The 17,594-nt window shown below is 71.0% G+C and overlaps 6 protein-coding genes across 6 annotated transcripts; 3 read left to right on the top strand and 3 right to left on the bottom strand.

Annotated features, from left to right (window-relative positions):
* Positions 1 to 1,647: 1,647 nt before the first annotated feature.
* AURANDRAFT_16266 (hypothetical protein) lies at positions 1,648 to 2,082 on the top strand (the record flags this gene model as incomplete). Its single annotated transcript, XM_009037197.1, has 1 exon — positions 1,648 to 2,082. A coding segment is annotated over one exon (435 nt), but the record flags the coding sequence as incomplete, so codon positions are not given.
* A 640-nt stretch (positions 2,083 to 2,722) lies between these two features.
* Positions 2,723 to 3,202, bottom strand: AURANDRAFT_24703 (hypothetical protein; the record flags this gene model as incomplete). The annotated part of the gene is made up of 1 exon (XM_009037692.1): positions 2,723 to 3,202. A coding segment is annotated over one exon (480 nt), but the record flags the coding sequence as incomplete, so codon positions are not given.
* Positions 3,203 to 5,869: 2,667 nt separating this feature from the next.
* AURANDRAFT_59989 (hypothetical protein) lies at positions 5,870 to 7,055 on the bottom strand (the record flags this gene model as incomplete). The annotated part of the gene is made up of 1 exon (XM_009037691.1): positions 5,870 to 7,055. One exon carries the CDS (start codon positions 6,873 to 6,875, stop codon positions 5,892 to 5,894), a length of 984 nt encoding a protein of 327 aa, XP_009035939.1.
* Positions 7,056 to 7,272: 217 nt separating this feature from the next.
* On the top strand, positions 7,273 to 9,443 carry AURANDRAFT_71265 (hypothetical protein; the record flags this gene model as incomplete). The annotated part of the gene is made up of 2 exons (XM_009037198.1): positions 7,273 to 7,914; positions 8,060 to 9,443. The coding sequence occupies 2 exons, from the start codon at positions 7,405 to 7,407 to the stop codon at positions 8,420 to 8,422; spliced, it is 873 nt and encodes a 290-aa protein (XP_009035446.1).
* Positions 9,444 to 9,453: 10 nt separating this feature from the next.
* On the bottom strand, positions 9,454 to 10,695 carry AURANDRAFT_62937 (hypothetical protein; the record flags this gene model as incomplete). Its single annotated transcript, XM_009037690.1, has 1 exon — positions 9,454 to 10,695. The coding sequence occupies one exon, from the start codon at positions 10,693 to 10,695 to the stop codon at positions 9,454 to 9,456; it is 1,242 nt and encodes a 413-aa protein (XP_009035938.1).
* A 4,236-nt stretch (positions 10,696 to 14,931) lies between these two features.
* Positions 14,932 to 16,093, top strand: AURANDRAFT_69741 (ADP-ribosylation factor; the record flags this gene model as incomplete). Its single annotated transcript, XM_009037199.1, has 3 exons — positions 14,932 to 14,969; positions 15,121 to 15,255; positions 15,453 to 16,093. 2 exons carry the CDS (start codon positions 15,133 to 15,135, stop codon positions 15,876 to 15,878), a joined length of 549 nt encoding a protein of 182 aa, XP_009035447.1.
* Positions 16,094 to 17,594: the final 1,501 nt, after the last annotated feature.

The following is a 17,594-nucleotide window of genomic DNA, read 5'->3' on the forward strand; positions in this document are numbered from 1 at the left end:
AACATGTGCCCCATCGTCGGCACGCGCTGGCACCTCGTCGGCGAGGACTACGACCTCTGCGACGCCGAGTACGGCAAGCTCCCGGACGACCGCAAGCGGCGCTTCGTCGCCATCCGCGACCCGGCCGAGGCGGCGGACGTCGTCGCCGCGGCCCACGCCGACGCGCGCGTCCGCGCGCCCGCGCCGCCGCCGCCGCCGCCGGCCTACGACGCCGCGGCGGCCGACCCCGCGGCGCTCGCGGCGGCCGCGGACGCGGCGCTCCGCGAGGCCATCGCGCGGTCCCTGGAGGACGTCACGGCCGACGTCAGCCTCGAGGCCAAGGCCCCCCTCGAGGCCCCAAACGCCGCGGACCCCCGGGTCCTCGAGTCGTTCCCGAGCCTCGCGTCGCCCGACGACCCGCTCTTCGAGTCCGACGACGAGAACGAGCTCGTCCTCGTCTCCACGGCGCCGCGCACGCTCCCGGCCGACGCCGCCGACGACGGCGACGAGCTCGCGCTCAAGCAGGCCCTCGCCGCGTCCCTCGAGGACAAGTGAGCGCGGTCCCTCCGCCGCGCCTCCCCCGCCGCCGCCGCTGTACACAGACGCCACCCCCGCGCGCGCCCTGCACCATACTCTAACTCCGCCATTTTCCGACTTTTGAAAGCCTGTTTAGAAGCAAGCGGGTGTGAAGTGGTGTGGAGGAGTGCGGACAAGTGTGGGCGTCAATGAGGGTTCAATGAGGCTTCATCATCGACATGATGCCCGCCGAGTCCATCATCTGAGCCGTGCATTGGAGCGTTCGCGCGCCGCTGAGCAGGCCCGAGAGCCTACCAAGTGCGCCGCTGCGTGAGCAGGCCCGAGAGCCTACCAAGTGCGCCGCGTGCGCAGGCCCGAGTGCCTACCAAGTAGGACATGGCCGCGCTGTGGCAGTGGCGCGACGACTACGGCTGGAAGGACTACGCGCCGTCGGACTCGGCGAAGATCGAGGCGGCGCACCAGGCCCGCGACGCGCGGCCCGTCACCCTCGGCAACGCGCGCTACGTCGTGCTCGTGACCAACCTCGAGCAGGTGAACCAGCGCACGGGCTTCGCGCGCGACGTGCGCCGCGTCGGCGCCGTCGTGCCCGCGGCCGTGTCGGCGGCCGCGCGCGCGGCCTCTTCCGGCGCCGCGTGGGAGTTCCGCGAGGGCGGCCGCTGGGTGCCCTTCTCGCCGGCCGACAGCGCGGCGCTCGAGGCGGCGTCGGGCCGCGGCGACGCGGGCGCGTCCTTCGCCTTCCGCGGCACGCGCTACGACGTCGACTTCGCGTCGATGTCGCAGGAGAACACGCGGACGCGCTTCCGGCGGGACGTGCGCCGCGTCGGCGGCGCGGCGGCGCCGGAGCCGCCGCCGCCGCCCGCGGGCCCGCCGCCGCCGCGCATGCGCGACGCGACGGCCGCGGAGCTCGCGGCCGCGCCGGCGTGCCCCATCTGCGGCGACGACTTCGCGGACGACGCGAGTTCGCGCCGGCGTCCCGCGGCCACGACGACTTTCGAGAGATGTCGACCGGGGAAACGATCGTGACCGACGCATGTGGTAGGTCTGCGCGCCGTGCAGCTGCTCGGGTGCACGGCGGTGCACCCGCAGCACGAGGCATGCGCGTTGCGGTGGCTCGCCGGCGGCGCGGGGCGGTGCGGGGTCTGCGGCGTCTCCGTCGGCGTGCGGACGGGCGGCCAGCCGGACAACGGCGTCATGCGCGACTGGGTCGAGGACCGGGCGCTGCCGGGCTTCCGCTTCGGGTCCCGGACGCGCGTCGTCGAGTACGACTTCGACGACGGCGTCCAGGGCGACCGCCACCCGAACCCGGGCCGGCCCTTCTCCGGCACGTACCGGCGCTGCTACCTGCCGACGCCCGAGGGCGACGCCGTCTTCGCGCGGCTCGCGGTCGCGTTCGAGCGGCGGCTCGTCTTCAACGTGGGCACGAGCCTCACGACGGGCCGGAGCGACTGCGTCGTCTGGGCGGGCATCCACCACAAGACGCAGAGGACCGGCGGCGCCGCGGAGCACGGCTACCCGGACGCGACCTACCTCGACCGTGTCTCCGACGAGCTCGCGGCCGCGGGCGTCGCCGCGGACGACGCGCCGCTCCCCGTGGCGACCGTCCTCGGCGTGGAGTAAGTGCGTGTGTACGAGCCCGCCCATTGTGGGAGGCCGCCGCCGGCATCGGCCGTCGGCTCGCGGCGCTCCGCTGTGCTTAGATGACGAGCGCCCAGGACGACCCGAGCGCGATGGGCTTGCAGCGCATCTTGTCGAGGTGCGTGGACACCTCCATGGCCGTGGGCCGGTCGCGCTCGTCGAGGGCCCACATGCGGCCGATGAGGTCGCGCATGACCCGGGGCGTGCGGTGGAAGGGCGGCCGGTTCCCCCCGCGGAGCGCGGCGAGGTGCCCCGCGGGGTTCGTCGCCCCCAGGGACGGCTGCTTGCGCTCGTAGATGAAGTAGAAGACGAGGGCGAGGGAGAACACATCAGCCGAGGACGTGTAGGGCACGCTGGGCCCCGGCGACGCGACCTCGGGCGCCATGAAGCGGACCGTGCCGCAGTTCGCCGTGAGATCCGTCGCGTCGTCGGACTCGGCGCTGCCCTGGCGCATGCGCGTCAGCAGCTTCTCCCCGAAGCTCTTCGCGCGGGGCCGCTCCGGCGTCGGCGGCGCGCCCTCGTCGCTGGAGTCGAGGTCGCGCGCGGGCCGCGGCGGGCCCTGGCGCGTCCGCGCGATGCCAAAGTCGCCGAGCTTCACGACCAGCGACGTCGTCAGCAGGAAGTTCGGCGGCTTGATGTCGCGATGGATCACGAGGCGCGGCCGCCGGCTGTGGAGGTACTCGACCGCGCGCGCCATGTCGACGCAGAAGCCGTGCGACCGCTTCACGCCGGGCGCCTTCGCGGGCACGTAGGCCTCGATGGAGCCGTTCTCGAAGATCTCCAGGACGAGCGCCAGCGCCGGCGTGTGGGCGTAGCCCAGGAACTGGACGATGTTCGGGTGGTGCAGCGTCGCCATGAGCTGCACCTCCTTCTCGAAGAGCTGGCGGTCGTCCGCGCGCGCGTCGTGGTAGAGCACCTTGACGGCGACGGGCGTGTGGCGCCACCGGGCGGCCTTGACCGTGCCGAAGGCGCCGGACCCGATGACGTCGCCGATGTCGAGGTCGCCCTCCGCGATCTGGAACGCGGCGCCGATGCTCAGCGGCGGCGTCATCGTCCGCGCCGGCGGCGACGCGCTCCGCCGCGGCGGCGGCTCGGGCAGCGGCGCGAGCGTGCTCCGCTTGCCGCCGGGCGCCGCCATGGCGCTCGACGACCGGAGCGTGCCGCCGTCGTCGTCGTCGCTGAACGTGGCCTCCGGCGCGGGGCGAATGGCGGCGGCGCCGCCGGCGTAGGTGGAGTCGCAGAGGCTGCCCACGGATTCCACGCGCATGTCCCGCTGCTGCGGCGCCATGGCGGCGGCGGTGACGGCTAGCCAAGCTAGCGGATCCCCATGCTTCCTTCCGAACTCTCAGAGGGCACGTGGGCGCATATTATATCTCGGAGAGTCAAGTGGGCTTGCCAAAATCGTCCATCATCATCGTCGGCTGTTTTACTCTACTCCGGGCCGTAGTTGCCCATATCGGGTGCCGCACGATGGAGGCATCCTCCCTCCTCGGGGATGGGCAGCCCCCGAAGGAGACGCTGGGCCTGGACTCGTCCGGCGCGTCCGTGCGGACGCTCGAGGCCTCCGTCGGCCGCGTGCGGCGCCTCGTCGCGCTCGGGTCCCTCGTCTTCGCCGCGACGGTCGGCGCCGTCTGGGGCAGCGACCTGGCCACCTGGGGCGCCGGCGGCGGCCCGGCCCTGGAGGCGCGCGACGACGACGGCGCGGGCCTCGACGCCTACAGCGGCTACCCCATCGGGTCGCCCATGCCCGACTTCCACCTCGCGCTCGTCGACAACACGACGTTCGAGTACAGCGAGATCTACCGGAGTAAGTACGGCAACCTGCCGATGATCATCGTCGCGCTGGACGGCGTCGACCCCTGGATGCGCTGGATGGCCGAGTCCGCCGACTCCCTGCGGAGCTTCGCGGAGAACGCGCCCGGCGGCGTCTCCGTGCTCTTCGCGGGCTACGGCGAGCGGGGCGCCGCGGCCGTCGCGAAGCTCCGCGGGCGCTTCGTCGACGCCGTCGGCGAGGCGCCGGAGCAGCTCTACTTCGCGCGGACGCCCCTCGAGGAGGCGTCGGGCGAGCTCATCGCCATCCTGTCCCAGCCGCTCTGGCGCTCCGCGCGCTACGGCTGGGCGGCGTCCGCCGGCGGCGAGGCCATCTCCGGCCTGCGCCTCGACTGCAAGTTCGAGTGGTGCAGCGCCGCGGGCGCCCTCGACTCCATCACCGTCGTCCCCGGCGGCGACGCCTGCGCCGACGACTTCGACACGGGCAAGTTCGGCGCGGAGAGCTACGCGCTCGTCACGGCGGCGTCGTGCGACTCGCTGACCGAGGCCGCGGAGCGCGTCTTCTGGGGCACGAGCGCCGCCGGGGCCATCGTCGCGTCGGCGAACCCGCTCCTGGAGCCCGTGGGCACCTACGACAGCAGCTGGTACGGCCAGCTCGGCACGACCATCTCCGAGGGCGACGCGGCGCGCATCGAGGCGTTGATGGGCGACGACGCGAACGTGACCCTGAACCTGACGGAGTCGCTGGGGCCGGGCTTCTTCGTCGCCGTCGACGCGCGGGGGAACTTGTACAACCTGGGCTACCGCTACGTCCAGGACTTCCGCTTCGTCCAGTGGGAGGCCGTCTACCTCGAGTACCTCTCGAACCTCGACGTCGCCGACGAGGCGTCGGGCGCGTTCGTCGTGCCCGTCTTCGACGCCGACGTGCTCAACGACATGACCGAGAGCCCGGCGCGCACGGTGACGCTGCCGCCCAAGGACTTCCTGCGCCACTTCTCGTCGCTGGTGATCGAGACGGAGCTCACGTGCCACAACGACGGGCAGACGGACCAGTCGTGCGCGGACTGGGACCACTGCGTGACCATCTGGGCCGACTGCGGCGGCGCCACGGACGTGAGCGCCACCGTGAATCTGGCGCCGGTGACGCCGGCGGCGGCGCCGAACCCGCACCGGCGGCTCGAGGTCGGCGGCGAGCCGAACGAGCTCGCGCGCTACGTGACGCCGTTCCGCCGCGACGTCGGCCGCTGGCGCAGCGACCGCACGGCGCTGATGCCGCTGTTGTTCGCCGGCGGCGGCGACGGCGGCACGTGCAACGTGTCGGCCAAGGTCACCTCGGGCACGGGCTGGGCGTTGACGGTCGACCTCCGCTTCGAGGACTACGACGCCGCGCCCGCGGACGCGCCGGCGACGCTCCTCGAGCTCGTCTTCCCGGGCGACTCGACGGACGACGACTACGAGCGCGACTTCGACTCGCTCGCGAGCTACAACGCGAACAAGACCGTGACCTTCGACGCGCCCGCGGCGGCGACGCGCGTCGAGCTCGTCGCGACGATCTCGGGCCACGGCGACTGCGAGTTCGAGCCCACGTCCCACCACTACGACATCAACGGCGAGACCTACTCCGTCGAGTTCTTCCACGCGGGCACCATGTGGGGCTGCGTCGAGGAGGTGAGGAACGGCGTCGAGCCGAACGAGCACGGCACGTGGAACTACGGCCGCGACGGCTGGTGCGACGGCTCGCCCGTCGACGCCCACGTCTTCGACGTGACGGCATCCGTCGACCTCGGCGCCACAAACGAGCTCACGTACCGCGCCCAGTCCTACGGCGACGACGACGCGCGCTGGACGTCCGCGCTGGACCACGTCTACCTCGACCCCGTCACGCTCACCGACGGCTGCGGCGGCTACATGCTCATGACGGCCTACCTCGCCTTCTACGACGTCGTCTAAGCTCGTGTTGTTTATTGGACCTAGAGGCGGTAGAACGTCGCCGCGGTGCCCGCGAAGAGCGCGCGCTGCGCGGCGGCGTCGAGGCCCCAGTCGTCGACCCAGGCCTGGAAGGTCGCGTAGAGCTCGGGCATGGTGACCTCGCACGAGTCGGCGCCGTCGCTGTTGCTCACGGCGCCGTTGATGTGCCAGTTCGACGCGAACATGCAGCGGTCGGGCCCGAAGAGGTCGACGGTCTCCTTGACGAGCGACTTGACGAGGGCCCGCTTGCCGTCGTGCTCCGTCCAGCCGGGCACGGCGAAGCCGAGCATGGACAGCTTGACGCAGACCTGGGGCTGGGCGGCCATGAGCGCCATGCCGCGGCGCCACGCGTCGATGGCCTTGGCGTCGAAGGGGTCCCGCGCTTGGCTCAGGTGCCGCGGCTTGCCGAGGTGGTCTATGACGACCGCGACGTCCGGGTGCTTCGCGCAGAGCGCCGCGGCCGCCGGCAGCTGCGCCGGGCAGCACTGGAGGTCGAAGCTGAGGCCCCGCGCCGCCAGGGACGCGAAGCCCCGCTCGAAGGCCGCCGCGGGCTCGGGGTCGCGGAGGTAGTCGAGGCCGTGGAGCGAGCACTGGACGTGCGTCGCGTTGTCCTCGCCGAAGGGGCCGTCGTAGTCGAGGATGAAGCGGACGCCGCGCAGCTTCGGCGCGCAGGCCGCGAGGCCGTCGAGGACCGCCGCCGCGTCCGGCGCGCTCAGGTCGCACTTGGCGACGACGGCCGCGACCTTGTGGCGATCCGCGAGCGACTCGACCCACGCGGCCTCGGCGACGCCGTCGTCGGGCATGGCCTCGACGTGCACGGTCTTGGAGATAGGCAGCGCGCCGCAGTCCGACGCGTACTGCTCGCAGGTGTAGTTCGGCGCGCCCAGACTCTTGAGAAAACCCTGGAAGGCGTTGTTTTGGGGTTCAATGAAGTGATGATGGCAGTCGACGATGTCCGCCGGGAACTTTTGCGCTTGCGCGGCCATTGTTCGCAGCGATGAAGCGCGTGTTATAGGGCGGAGCGATGAAGCGCGCGTCACACGGCGGAGCGATGAAGCGCGCGTCACACGGAGGGCAGCGCGTAGAGCGTGGCAGTGGGAGATGGCAAGGTTGAAGGCGAGCAAGCGTGCAAGCGAGCAAGCGAGCACGCATACGCGAGCGCGCCAAGGGCAAGGAGTCGGCGAAGCCGGCAATTTGCCACACCTGCGGACAGGAGGAGAGGACTTCGATCGAAGCCGGCTGCAACCACTCGAAGGTCGTCCCGGCCGCCTTCCTGCACTCGACTGTCGTCCCGCGCCACCACTCAAGTCCTTCCCGCACTCGACTGTCGTCCCGCGCAAACCCAGCCACTCGACTGTCGTCCCGCGCCACCTTCCCGCACTCGACTGTCGACCCGCGCAAACCCAGCCACTCGACTGTCGTCCCGCGCAAACCGGCTCAAGTCCTGACCGCGCCGACCGCTCCACAAGTTACCACAACAGCAGCCGCACGAGTGCAACCACGGAAACCGACGCCATGGCGTCGCGCCGGTCCACGCGCGCGTCGGCCTCCCGCAACGACGCGCCGGCGGCCCTGCCGGAGCAGGGCGAGGCGCCGAACATGAAGCCGCGGCGGCGGCGCGAGCAGAGCGAGGCGTCCGCGTTCCTCTCGAAGACGTACGCGATGATCAACGGCTTGGACGGCACCGTGGGCGGCTGGAGCGACGCGGGCGACTCGATGGTCATCCTGGACGCGGAGAACTTCGCGTCCGAGGTCATCCCGCAGTACTTCAAGCACAACAACTTCCGGAGCTTCGTGCGCCAGCTCAACTTCTACGGCTTCCGCAAGCTCCGCGCGGACCCGAGCGCGGGGCCCTCGACGCCGCCGCGCTGGGAGTTCAAGCACGTCAACTTCCGCCGGGGCCGGCCCGAGCTCCTCGTGCAGATCCGGCGCGCGGAGCACTACGACTACGCGTCGCCGGACGTCGCGGCCCAGCGCCAGCGCCAGCTCGAGCTCGAGCGCGAGGTCGGCGAGCTCCGGGGGACCGTCGCGACCCTGCAGCGCCAGATCGACCGCATCCTCGACCGGCTCCCGCCGGACCCGGAGCACTACGCGGCCGACAGCGCCCCCCGTGCTGCCTCTGGACCCCCTCGCGGGCTTCGCCGACGAGCCCCCCGGTTCGCCCGCGAAGCGCGCGCGGTCGGGCTCCGCGCGCGACTTCGACGCTGGCCTCGCGCGCCTCTCCGCGCCGCTCCCCGTGCCCGACGTCGGCGCCCTGGGCTACGCGCCCCACTCCCTCGACGGCGCCGCGCTCCACGACCCGCTCCTCGAGGCCATCCCGGCCGACGCGCGCCACCTCGAGGGCGCCGCGCTCCGCCGCGTCGAGACCGCGGGCCACGGCGCGGACCTCGAGGGCCGGCCCCTCGCCAAGGCCACGTCCCAGGCCTCCAGCGCCCAGCCCCTCCTCACGTCCTTCGAGACCGCGCGCCTCGACTCGCTCATCCGCACGCTCTCCGACGAGCGCGTCGAGCAGAACGACAACGCCGGCGCGTGAAACCCGCGCGCGTTAAGCTGTGTTCCAAGGAGGTGTCCTCGTGACGGTGGTTGGAGCGTTACTCCGAGGCGACGTCGCCGCCGACGGACGCATTGGTGCGGGCAGCGCCGGCGGCGCGGCGCCAAGTGGTCGATTTAGGCGTCGATTTTGCGTGCCGCGTCGCCTGTTTCCACCCTCGCCACCAAGAAAGCGCATCTTCTCCGTGCCCGCCGTCGTCGCCGCCGCCGTCCCGCCCCGTTTCCACCCTCGCTCGCTACAAAAGATGCCCTTCTTTGTCGTCACCCACAATGTCACCGACTCGAAGTTCTACAAGGAGAACGTCGAGGCCATGATCGGCTCCCTCCCCAACTGCGACCCGATCAATGAGGGAGATGAGGGCCTCCACAAGAAGGACCTCCACCAGCTCTCCGTCAACTTCCCGTCGTCGGCGAACGGCGACGTGAAGATCGGGTGGGTGCGACTGCGTCCGATGATCTCCCTTTCATTCCGCGCGCCGCGTCAACGCCGACCCGACGATCTCACGATTTCCGCGCGCCGCGCGCCGGTCGCCGACGATCTCGCGAAACCGCCGAATCTTTCTTTCCGCGCGCCAGTCGCCGACGCAGAGACGAATCATCCGCGCGCGCCGACCGCTCGACGACTCATCCGCGCGCGCCGTCCGGACGCCGCCCGCTCGACGACTCATCCGCGCGCGCCGTCCGGACGCCGCCCGCTCGACGACTCATCCGCGCGCGCCCGCCGACCGCTCGCCTCCGCAGGTGGTGCGTCTTCGAGTCCAAGCCCGGCAGCTCCTGGACGGCGAAAAGTATGAAGGAGTGGCAGGACGCGGACAAGAAGCCCTGGGCCGTGCAGGACGTCACGGAAATCAACTGCCCCGTGGGCCACAAGCCCTACTACGCGCAGTCGGCGAAGAAGAACAGCTCCTGCGCCATCGCCTAAGTGGCCCCCGCGCGCCCCTACTACGCGCAGCCGGCGAAGAAGAACGGCTCCTGCGCCATCGCCTAAGCGGCCCCCGGAACGTAAACCAGATGCTATCGGAGCGCGAGCGTGAGCGCGGCGACGACGCCGCAGCACGCGGCGAAGACGAGCGCGGCGGCGGCGAGCGGCAGGGACGCCAGGGGCGGCGACGCGAAGGTCGCGAGCATGGCCGCGACGCGGCAGGTGCCGAAGGCCGTCGCGCGGACGTCGGGCTCGAAGCGGTCCGTCGTGATGCTGTAGATCTGCTGGAACATGCCCGCGGTGCAGAACTTGCCGAAGATCGCGAGCAGCGTCGGCGCGCCGAGCGCGAGGCCCAGGAGCGCCGCGCCCGCGGCGCCGGCGAAGCCCACGAGGATGCGCTCCGGCGCGCCGGTGCGCTTCGTCGCGTAGCCCGCGAGCGCGTAGCCCGGCACGTCCGCGGCGTTGAGAAGAACAAAGTTCGCGACGACGCGGTCCGACAGCGACCCCGCGCAGAACGTGAGGCCGTAGTAGGACATGGACACGCAGCCCCAGACGACGATGAGCTTCAGCAGGGGGTCGCGCGTCGCCGCGTCGCCGAGGAGCGCCGCCAGGGGCCCCGCGGCCTCGCGCGCGGCGAGCTTCTCGGGAATCGCGTCGGGCTCGTCGTCGATCTCGCCGACGAGGCCGTAGACCTCCGCGCCGCTCGACGACGGCCGCGCGGCGATCTTCTCCTCCCGGCTCGCGAGGAACTCCGGCGACTCGGGCACGGTCGCCTGCGCGAGCGCCGCGAAGCCCAGCGCGAACGCGGCGAGCCCGAGCACCTCGAGCCGCCAGGACCAGCGCGCGCAGAGCACGTGCAGCATAGCGACGTAGAGCGGCCCGCCGACCCAGAGCACGTTCATCGCCGTGGCGGCCCGCACCGCCGACCGCTTCGGCGTGAGCTCCATGGCCCAGGTGAAGCACGTCGGCGCCGCGCCGCCCGAGATGAGGCCGCCGGCGACGCGCGCGGCGCCGAAGAGCACGGCGCCGCCGGAGCCCCGCGGCGCGACGGCGGCGAGCGCGAGGCACGCGCCCGTGCCCGCCGTCATGGCCACGGCCAGGGGCCGCCGGCCCTTGACGTCCGCGGCCGACGCGCCGACGAGCGCCCCGGGCGCCGACGCGGCGAACATGAGGCTCGACGCCACGGTGAGCGCCGACGCGGGCCAGCCCGTCTCGCTCTCGATCTTCGCGTCGACGAGCGCCGGCGCGACGACGAGCATGGACGGCGCCGCGTAGAGGCCGGCGCAGACGGCGACCTGGAGCCAGGGCGTCGGGCCCTCCTGGTCGACCGTCATCGGCGGCGGCGCCGCCGCGCCGTCCGGCGATCCGAGCTCGACCTCGATGGTTTGTGCAGCGGCGCAGCGGTCGCGCGCTGCGTCGAGCGCAGCGGCAGAGCGACCGCGATGGTTTGCTAGCTGTTGTGCACCGGCGCAGCGGTCGCGTCGCTGCGCGTCGAGGGCGCCACCGCGGGGGGTGACGGCGGAAGCGGCGGCGAGGCAGACGAGGAGAGCGGAGGCACGCATACGCAGAGCCCTCGCTGAGTCGTTGCCCTTCAACTTGCAGCTTGAAGTATTGCGAGTGGCAGCCCGCCCGGGCCCGAGCCAGACCAGCCCTCGACATCTGCGCGCAACCCTACGGAGCCCGAGCCCTCGACCACCATCTCTCTGCACTACGGCGGGCCCGATGAAGCTGCGCGACCTCTGCCCCTGGTGCTGCGCGAAGCGGCCGGCGCCCGAGTCGGACGACGAGGCCTACGGCGACACGGCGTCGTCCGGCGGCTGGAGCAGCGCCTGCGAGAGCGAGGGCGAGCCGGACCGCCACTCCCTCGACGAGGCGCTCCTGGCCCAGGAGGCGCGCGCGGACCGGAGCGGCGTCCTCGACGCGTCGAAAATCGAGCTCTTCGGGAAGATCGGCGAGGGCGCGTGCGGCACGGTGCGGCGCGCGCGCGTCGAGGGCCGCGACGCGGCGGTCAAGTGCGTCAACTTCTCGCGCCACTCGAACCCGACGGGCATGATGCGCGAGGTGCTCAAGGAGGCGGAGCTCCACCGGTCCGTGACGCACGACCGCGTCGTCGCGCTCTACGGCGTCGCCGTGTGCCGGACGCAGGTCCTGATCGCCATGGAGCTCTGCGGCGATTCGCTCCACGGCCTCCTCTTCGAGGCGCGGCTCCGCCTCGGCGGCGGCCTCCGGGGCCGCGTCATGCGCGAGGTCGCCGAGGGCATGGCCTTCCTCCACGGGCGCCGCGTGCTGCACCGCGACCTCAAGCCCGAGAACATTTTAGTCAAGGGCTTCGACGAGCGGGCGCAGGCCGCGTCCTGCAAGCTCGCGGACTTTGGGCTGTCGACGAACACGTCCGCGTCCGTGGCCAAGTCGAACCTCACGCTCACGGCGATGATCGGCACACCGCTCTACATGGCGCCGGAGCTCATGGTCGCCGCGAGCTGTGTGCAAATCAAATCTTCAACCCGACTTCAATGTGCGCGTATTCGATTTTTTTGACACAGCACTTCCGCCGTGCTTCGAGAACTCGCTGAGAGCAATCGATTCGTCCAAAAATCAGCCGAATCGACTTCGATTTGACCGAGCTAGAGAATTCTCAAGTTTGGCCCCGACGTCCCAGCTCACTGGTTGATTTGCACACAGGCCGCGAGCCGCGCGCGCTACGGCGCGAGCGCGGACGTCTACTCCTACGGCATGGTCGGCTGGTCCGTCTGGGCGCGCGCGCGGCCCTTCTGCGGCGCGCCCTACCGCGACATGGCGCCCGTCGCCGTGCTCAACTCCATCAAGCGCGGCTCGCGGCCCAAGTTCGACCACACGGCGCCGGCGTCCCTGCGGCGCCTCGTGCCCGCGTGCTGGGGGCCGCGCAAGGGGCGGCCGCCCTTCGCGGACGTCCTCGCCGCCTTCTTCGAGACGGACCTGCTCGAGCGCGAGTGGGCCGCGGCGGACGGCGAGCGCGGGCGCCTGAGCGAGCGAGCGGCGGCGTCCGACGTCGTTTCCCGGGACACCGCTCGCTCGAGCGGAAACGTCCGACGTCGTTTCCCGGGAAACCGCGCGCGTCGCTCGAGCGGAAACGTCCGACGTCGTTCCCCGGGACACCGCGCGCGCCGCAGGCTCGCGCGGCGCGAGCTCCGCGACGCGCACCGCCTCTCCGCGGGCGCGGAGCGCCTCGCGGACCTGCAGCAGGTCGAGGCGGAGCGGCGCGGCGCGCTCGCGTCGGCGGCCGAGGGCCACCTGGCGGCGCTCGTGGGCTGGACGATTCAGCTCCCCCAGAGCTTCGCGGAGTCGCCCGCGCGCGGGTCGGCCGCGGGCGGCCTCCACTGGGGCGACGACGAGGACCCGCCGAAGCGCGACACGGCGCTCGTCGTCGGCGTCGTCAAGAAGCGCATCCTCGTGCGATTCGAGGACGGCCACGAGGACCTGCTCAAGCCCCTGCTCAAGTCCGCGCCGCCGGCGTCGGGCTTCGTGCGCCTCGGCCGCAAGCGCGAGGAGCCCGTGCCCATCACGCTCCTCGAGCGCGCGGGCTACTACGGCTCCCGCTCGCCGCCACCCCGCGCGTCCGTGGTTTAATGACGTGGTTCACGTACCGCGAGGCGGCTACTGCGTCGTCCGCGAGGCGCGAAGGTGGCTACTGCGCCGTACGAGAGCCTGAGTGTGAGGGCTCCGGCCCGCCACGAGCCCGGCGGCCGCCGCGCGCGGCGCGACTCGGCCATCCTGTGGACGCGCCGGGGCGAACTCCTAGGGACGCGCCACGGCGCGCCGGGACGCCACCGGGACGCCGCTCAACGACGCTAGGACGTCGTCGCAGCAACGCGTCTTCAAGCCTTCTTCAACACGGATTCTTGACTTACGGTTTCGGGATTGGATGGAGATGGCGAGCCCGGATGGCTCAGGCTTGCGCATGCCCGGGTCGAACATGGAGGTGCGGTTCCGCGAGGGCGCGACGGCGAACCCCGTGCGGTCGTCGCAGCCCGGCACGGCCGAGGCGGCGACGAGCCCCGTGAGCAGCGCCGCCGACGGCCCCTGGGACGAGGAGGCCGGCGACGACGAGTTCAAGGAGCGGCGCACGTTCCAGTTCTGGTACCCGCACTGGGACACGTGGAAGTTCCGCCGCATCTGCGCCTACTGGGTGTCCGTCATGTACATCGAGGGCTCCGTGCTCTTCACCATCGGCGCCGCGTTCTCGATGGTCGGCGCCGTGCACCGCGCGGGCCGGTCCGTCACGCTCGCGCTCGTCGACGGGCCCTACCTCGTCGGGGGCGTCGCGTTCACGCTCGGCGCCTACGCCGGCGTGATGGAGGTCGTCAACGTCGGCGCGGCGGAGCACGAGCCGACGCGGTTTGGCTCGGCGCTGTTCACAAAGCCGCTCGTCACGTGGAAGAAGCTCCGCAAGTACCTGGCCTGGGAGGCCATCGTGGGCTACTTTTGCTACATCGTCGGCGCGGCCTTCTTCAACATCAACACCATCGCCGGCGTCGTCGAGACGGAGGCGGCGGCCGGAGGCCGCACGGGGTGATTCCATCGAACTTCAACGCGAGCGTCTCGCGAGAGGAACGCATCGACTCGACCCGCCGCTCCTCGCGCCGTCGCCTCCCAAAAGTTGGGACTATCCTTTTTGTGCCCAGGCGGCGGCGGCGCTCTACTGGCCCTGCGCGGTCGTCGGCTCCATCCTCTTCACGGCGGGCGGCCTCCTCGAGTGCACGCAGAACCACCTCCACAAGGGCTTCGACTGCTGCTCGCTCGAGCACTGGCTGAGCCTCTGCAACTTCGTCGGCGGGTTCCTGTTCCTGTTCGCGGCGGCGTCGGGCTCGATCCCCGCCGCGGAGCCCGACCTCTGGCTCGTGGACTTTACGTACCTCGTCGGGTCCATCTCCTTCATGTTCGGCGGCGTCATCGCGCTGTCCATGTGGAAGAACGAGCACTACGGCCTCGGGCTCATCAAGGACCTCAACGCGGTCCACCGCGACGACGTCGCGCCGGGAGAGGGGCCCGAGCCCGAGGAGTTCGTGCTGTCCATGCAGAGCCAGTACGGCTGCGGCCGGTCGTCGACGTCCCAGCTCCCCTGGCTCCTCATGTACATCCTCAACGCGTCCGTCTCCGTCGTCAACGTCGGCCTCGACGTCGTCGAGAAGCGCGCGGCCTTCGTCGTCGCGTCGTCGTGCATCAACTTTTTGCTCTCCCACGGCGTCCTCATGCTCGCCTCCGTCATCCACCACGTCCCCACGGCCGCGCCCCACAACTGGCTCCTCATCTACATGCGCCTCATCCTCCTCGCGTCCTGCGTGAACATGTGCTACGGCGTCTTCGGGCAGCTGAGCCTCGTGCGCGACTGAGGGTGCCGGTGGGGGGATTTTTTAAAAACTGGTGCAACATGGGCGATGACCAATAATCAAATGATGACTAATTAATGCGTCGCGGCGCGCGAACAAGGGATTTGTTAAGCTCACCTTACGCGGAGGCTCCGGGCCACAAATGGGCATATCTTGTCAACTTGTCAAAGTTTACATGGGGTGCCGTGACTCCACCCTCGCGCCAGCGACGCAAAGCCGCGCGTCCCATACAATTTCCAGAGGTGCGTCGCCGACGCCCAAGCACGCCCGCGCCCCGTCCCCAAGGGCGCGTCGTCGTCCCCGTGACCCAGTACGACGCCCCGCCACGTCGCGCGCGAATCGATCGGGCTTTCCTCGCCCCGCAAGACGTTCAGCGACGCGAGACCCGTTTAGGCAGCAGCCAAAATGGGGCTTGCCTTTTCCCGCATCTGGGAGCGCATGTTCGGCAAGAAGGAGATGCGGATCTTGATGGTCGGCCTCGACGCCGCCGGTAAGACGACCATCCTCTACAAGCTCAAGCTCGGCGAGGCGCTTTCCCCGCGTCCGTCGACCCGGGCACCGCCCAACAACCCCCACGGCTCGCGCGCCCCTCCACGCCGCGGCGCCCCCGCGACCATGTGTCGCCCCGCCGCGCGCTGTTGGGCGCCCCGTCGGGCACCGCGCGCGCGACCTCGCCGGATTCGCTTCTCCCGCCCGGCTTCGAACACCGCCCGACCCCCTCCTAGGTCGTCACGACGATCCCCACGATCGGCTTCAACGTCGAGACGGTCGAGTACAAGAACATCTCGTTCACGGTCTGGGACGTCGGAGGTCAGGACAAGATCCGCCCGCTCTGGCGCCACTACTACCAGAACACGCAGGGCCTCATCTTCGTCGTCGACTCCAACGACCGGGACCGCGTGGACAACGCCCGCGACGAGCTCCACCGCATGCTCAACGAGGACGAGCTCCGCGAGTCGATCCTCCTCGTCTTCGCGAACAAGCAGGACCTGCCCAACGCCATGTCGGCCGCGGAGATGACCGACAAGCTCGGCCTCAACGGCCTCCGCCACCGCCAGTGGTACATCCAGGCGTGCTGCGCGACGACGGGCGACGGCCTCTACGAGGGCCTCGACTGGCTCTCCGCGACGCTCACCAAGCGCAAGCCCTAAGCGGGGGCCTCGGGCGGCGCCGCCGTGCTCGGCGGCACGCCCGGACCCGCGCTCCCCCCCACCATGCGTCGCGGAGGCGTCGCGTCGACGACCGCGGCGGGCCTCGAAACGCTCGCCGCGGCCGCGCGACCGGCGGCCCCGCGCGCCTGATCCCCCCTGCGACATACCCAGCCCGTGTGCCGCGCCGCTCATCCTAAATTTCAAGTACACCTCGGCGCGATTCTCCCCGATCGACGGACTCTGGCCTGCGAGCCGCGAGGCGCCCACACGCGCGAGGCCTGAAAGCCTCCTAGGCTCCTCCAGAAGACTGCAGAAGACTGCCTGAGAGGCGTCTGAGGAACGTTGCCAGCAACGTCGACGTGGCTTGCTTGCTTATGGCCCGACTAATCCCGACTGCACACCCTAGTCGCGCTGAAGACGCAAGACGAGGCTCTGAGTGACCGCCTTGCGCTTTCGGGCATGGCCCGACTGCGCGACAGCGCTCTCGAGCTCGAGACGCGAGACGAGGCGCTGATCCATGCGCTAGAGGATGCGCCGAAGGTCTCAGAGGCAGCGCGTCGCAAGCGGAGTGCTGCCGAGGCGCTCGGCACGGTCGAGGTCTCCGTCCGCCCGGGATTCGGCTTCGGCGTCGGCGCAAGCGACGTGAGCGACCTCCTCCTCGTGAAGAAGGCCGTGCAAGCCGACGCCGCTTTCAGCGCGACCTTCAACTCGCTCGCGGCCATGGAAGCCGCGAAGGTCGAGGCGGACGCGAAGCACGCGGAGCGTATGCGCGTCTACGAGGAACGGTTGGAGATCATCAAAGGAGGCGGCGAGCCTGGCCCTTTGCCGGAGTACGTCGAAACCGGCCTTGACATGACCGTCTTCGACACGGTGCGCGTCAGCGCGCCGTCCTGGACCTTCCGCGCCTTCGGCGAGGGCTCCGAGGACGAGGAGCTCGCGGGCCTCGCGACCGTCGTCGGCTGGACCTTGGCCTGGGCCTCGAATCGCACCGCCGCGCACGCCAACGACGCGCGCGGACTGGGGATGGAGCTCGACTTTGGGATGCTCGAGCTGGAAACGCCGTTGGACATCGAGATCGACGACGTCGGGATTCCGCTCGTGCCGCTCGCGACGATCGTGGCCCTCGACGTCAGCGCCGGCGTCAAAGCGCTCTTGGCGCGCGCGCGCATCGCGCAGCTGCGCGCGGCGCGCGCGCCCGGCGACGACCGCGCGCTCCGGCCGTGCCCGGCCTGCGGCGCGTCCTTCGACAAGCGCGCGCTCCTGGACCACGTGCTCCAGGGCGCGTGCTGCGACGAGCTCGTCAGCGACGACGCGGCCGTCGTCGAGAAGCTCAAGTGCGAGGTGGCCCGGGACTTCGCACCCGGCGCGCCGCGCCCGTTCTCGAAGAGGAGACGTCGCACGGACGCCAGCCGCTAGACGAAGCGCCATTGTTGTTGTAAAAACTTTTGTGTGCCTTTCTCCCGCGCGCGACGATCATGGGTGCGCCTCACAGGACAGCACGTGCACATGCATGCGCGTGCACTCCTAGGCCTGAAGGCTCCGAGCCTTGTTGAACACACCTAAGTACCGTTATGCCGCCACGCCCTAGACCGCCGCCCCACCCAATCGCCGCCGCACCGCACGTCGTCGCCCGCATCCACAACCGCCACGTCCCGCGAGAAGCGCCGCCCCTGGCCCCGGAAGTAGGCCGGCGGCCGCGCGTGCGGGATCATCGCC

Source organism: Aureococcus anophagefferens, assembly GCF_000186865.1.
Source record: "Aureococcus anophagefferens unplaced genomic scaffold AURANscaffold_6, whole genome shotgun sequence".
Lineage (NCBI taxonomy): Eukaryota > Pelagophyceae > Pelagomonadales > Pelagomonadaceae > Aureococcus > Aureococcus anophagefferens.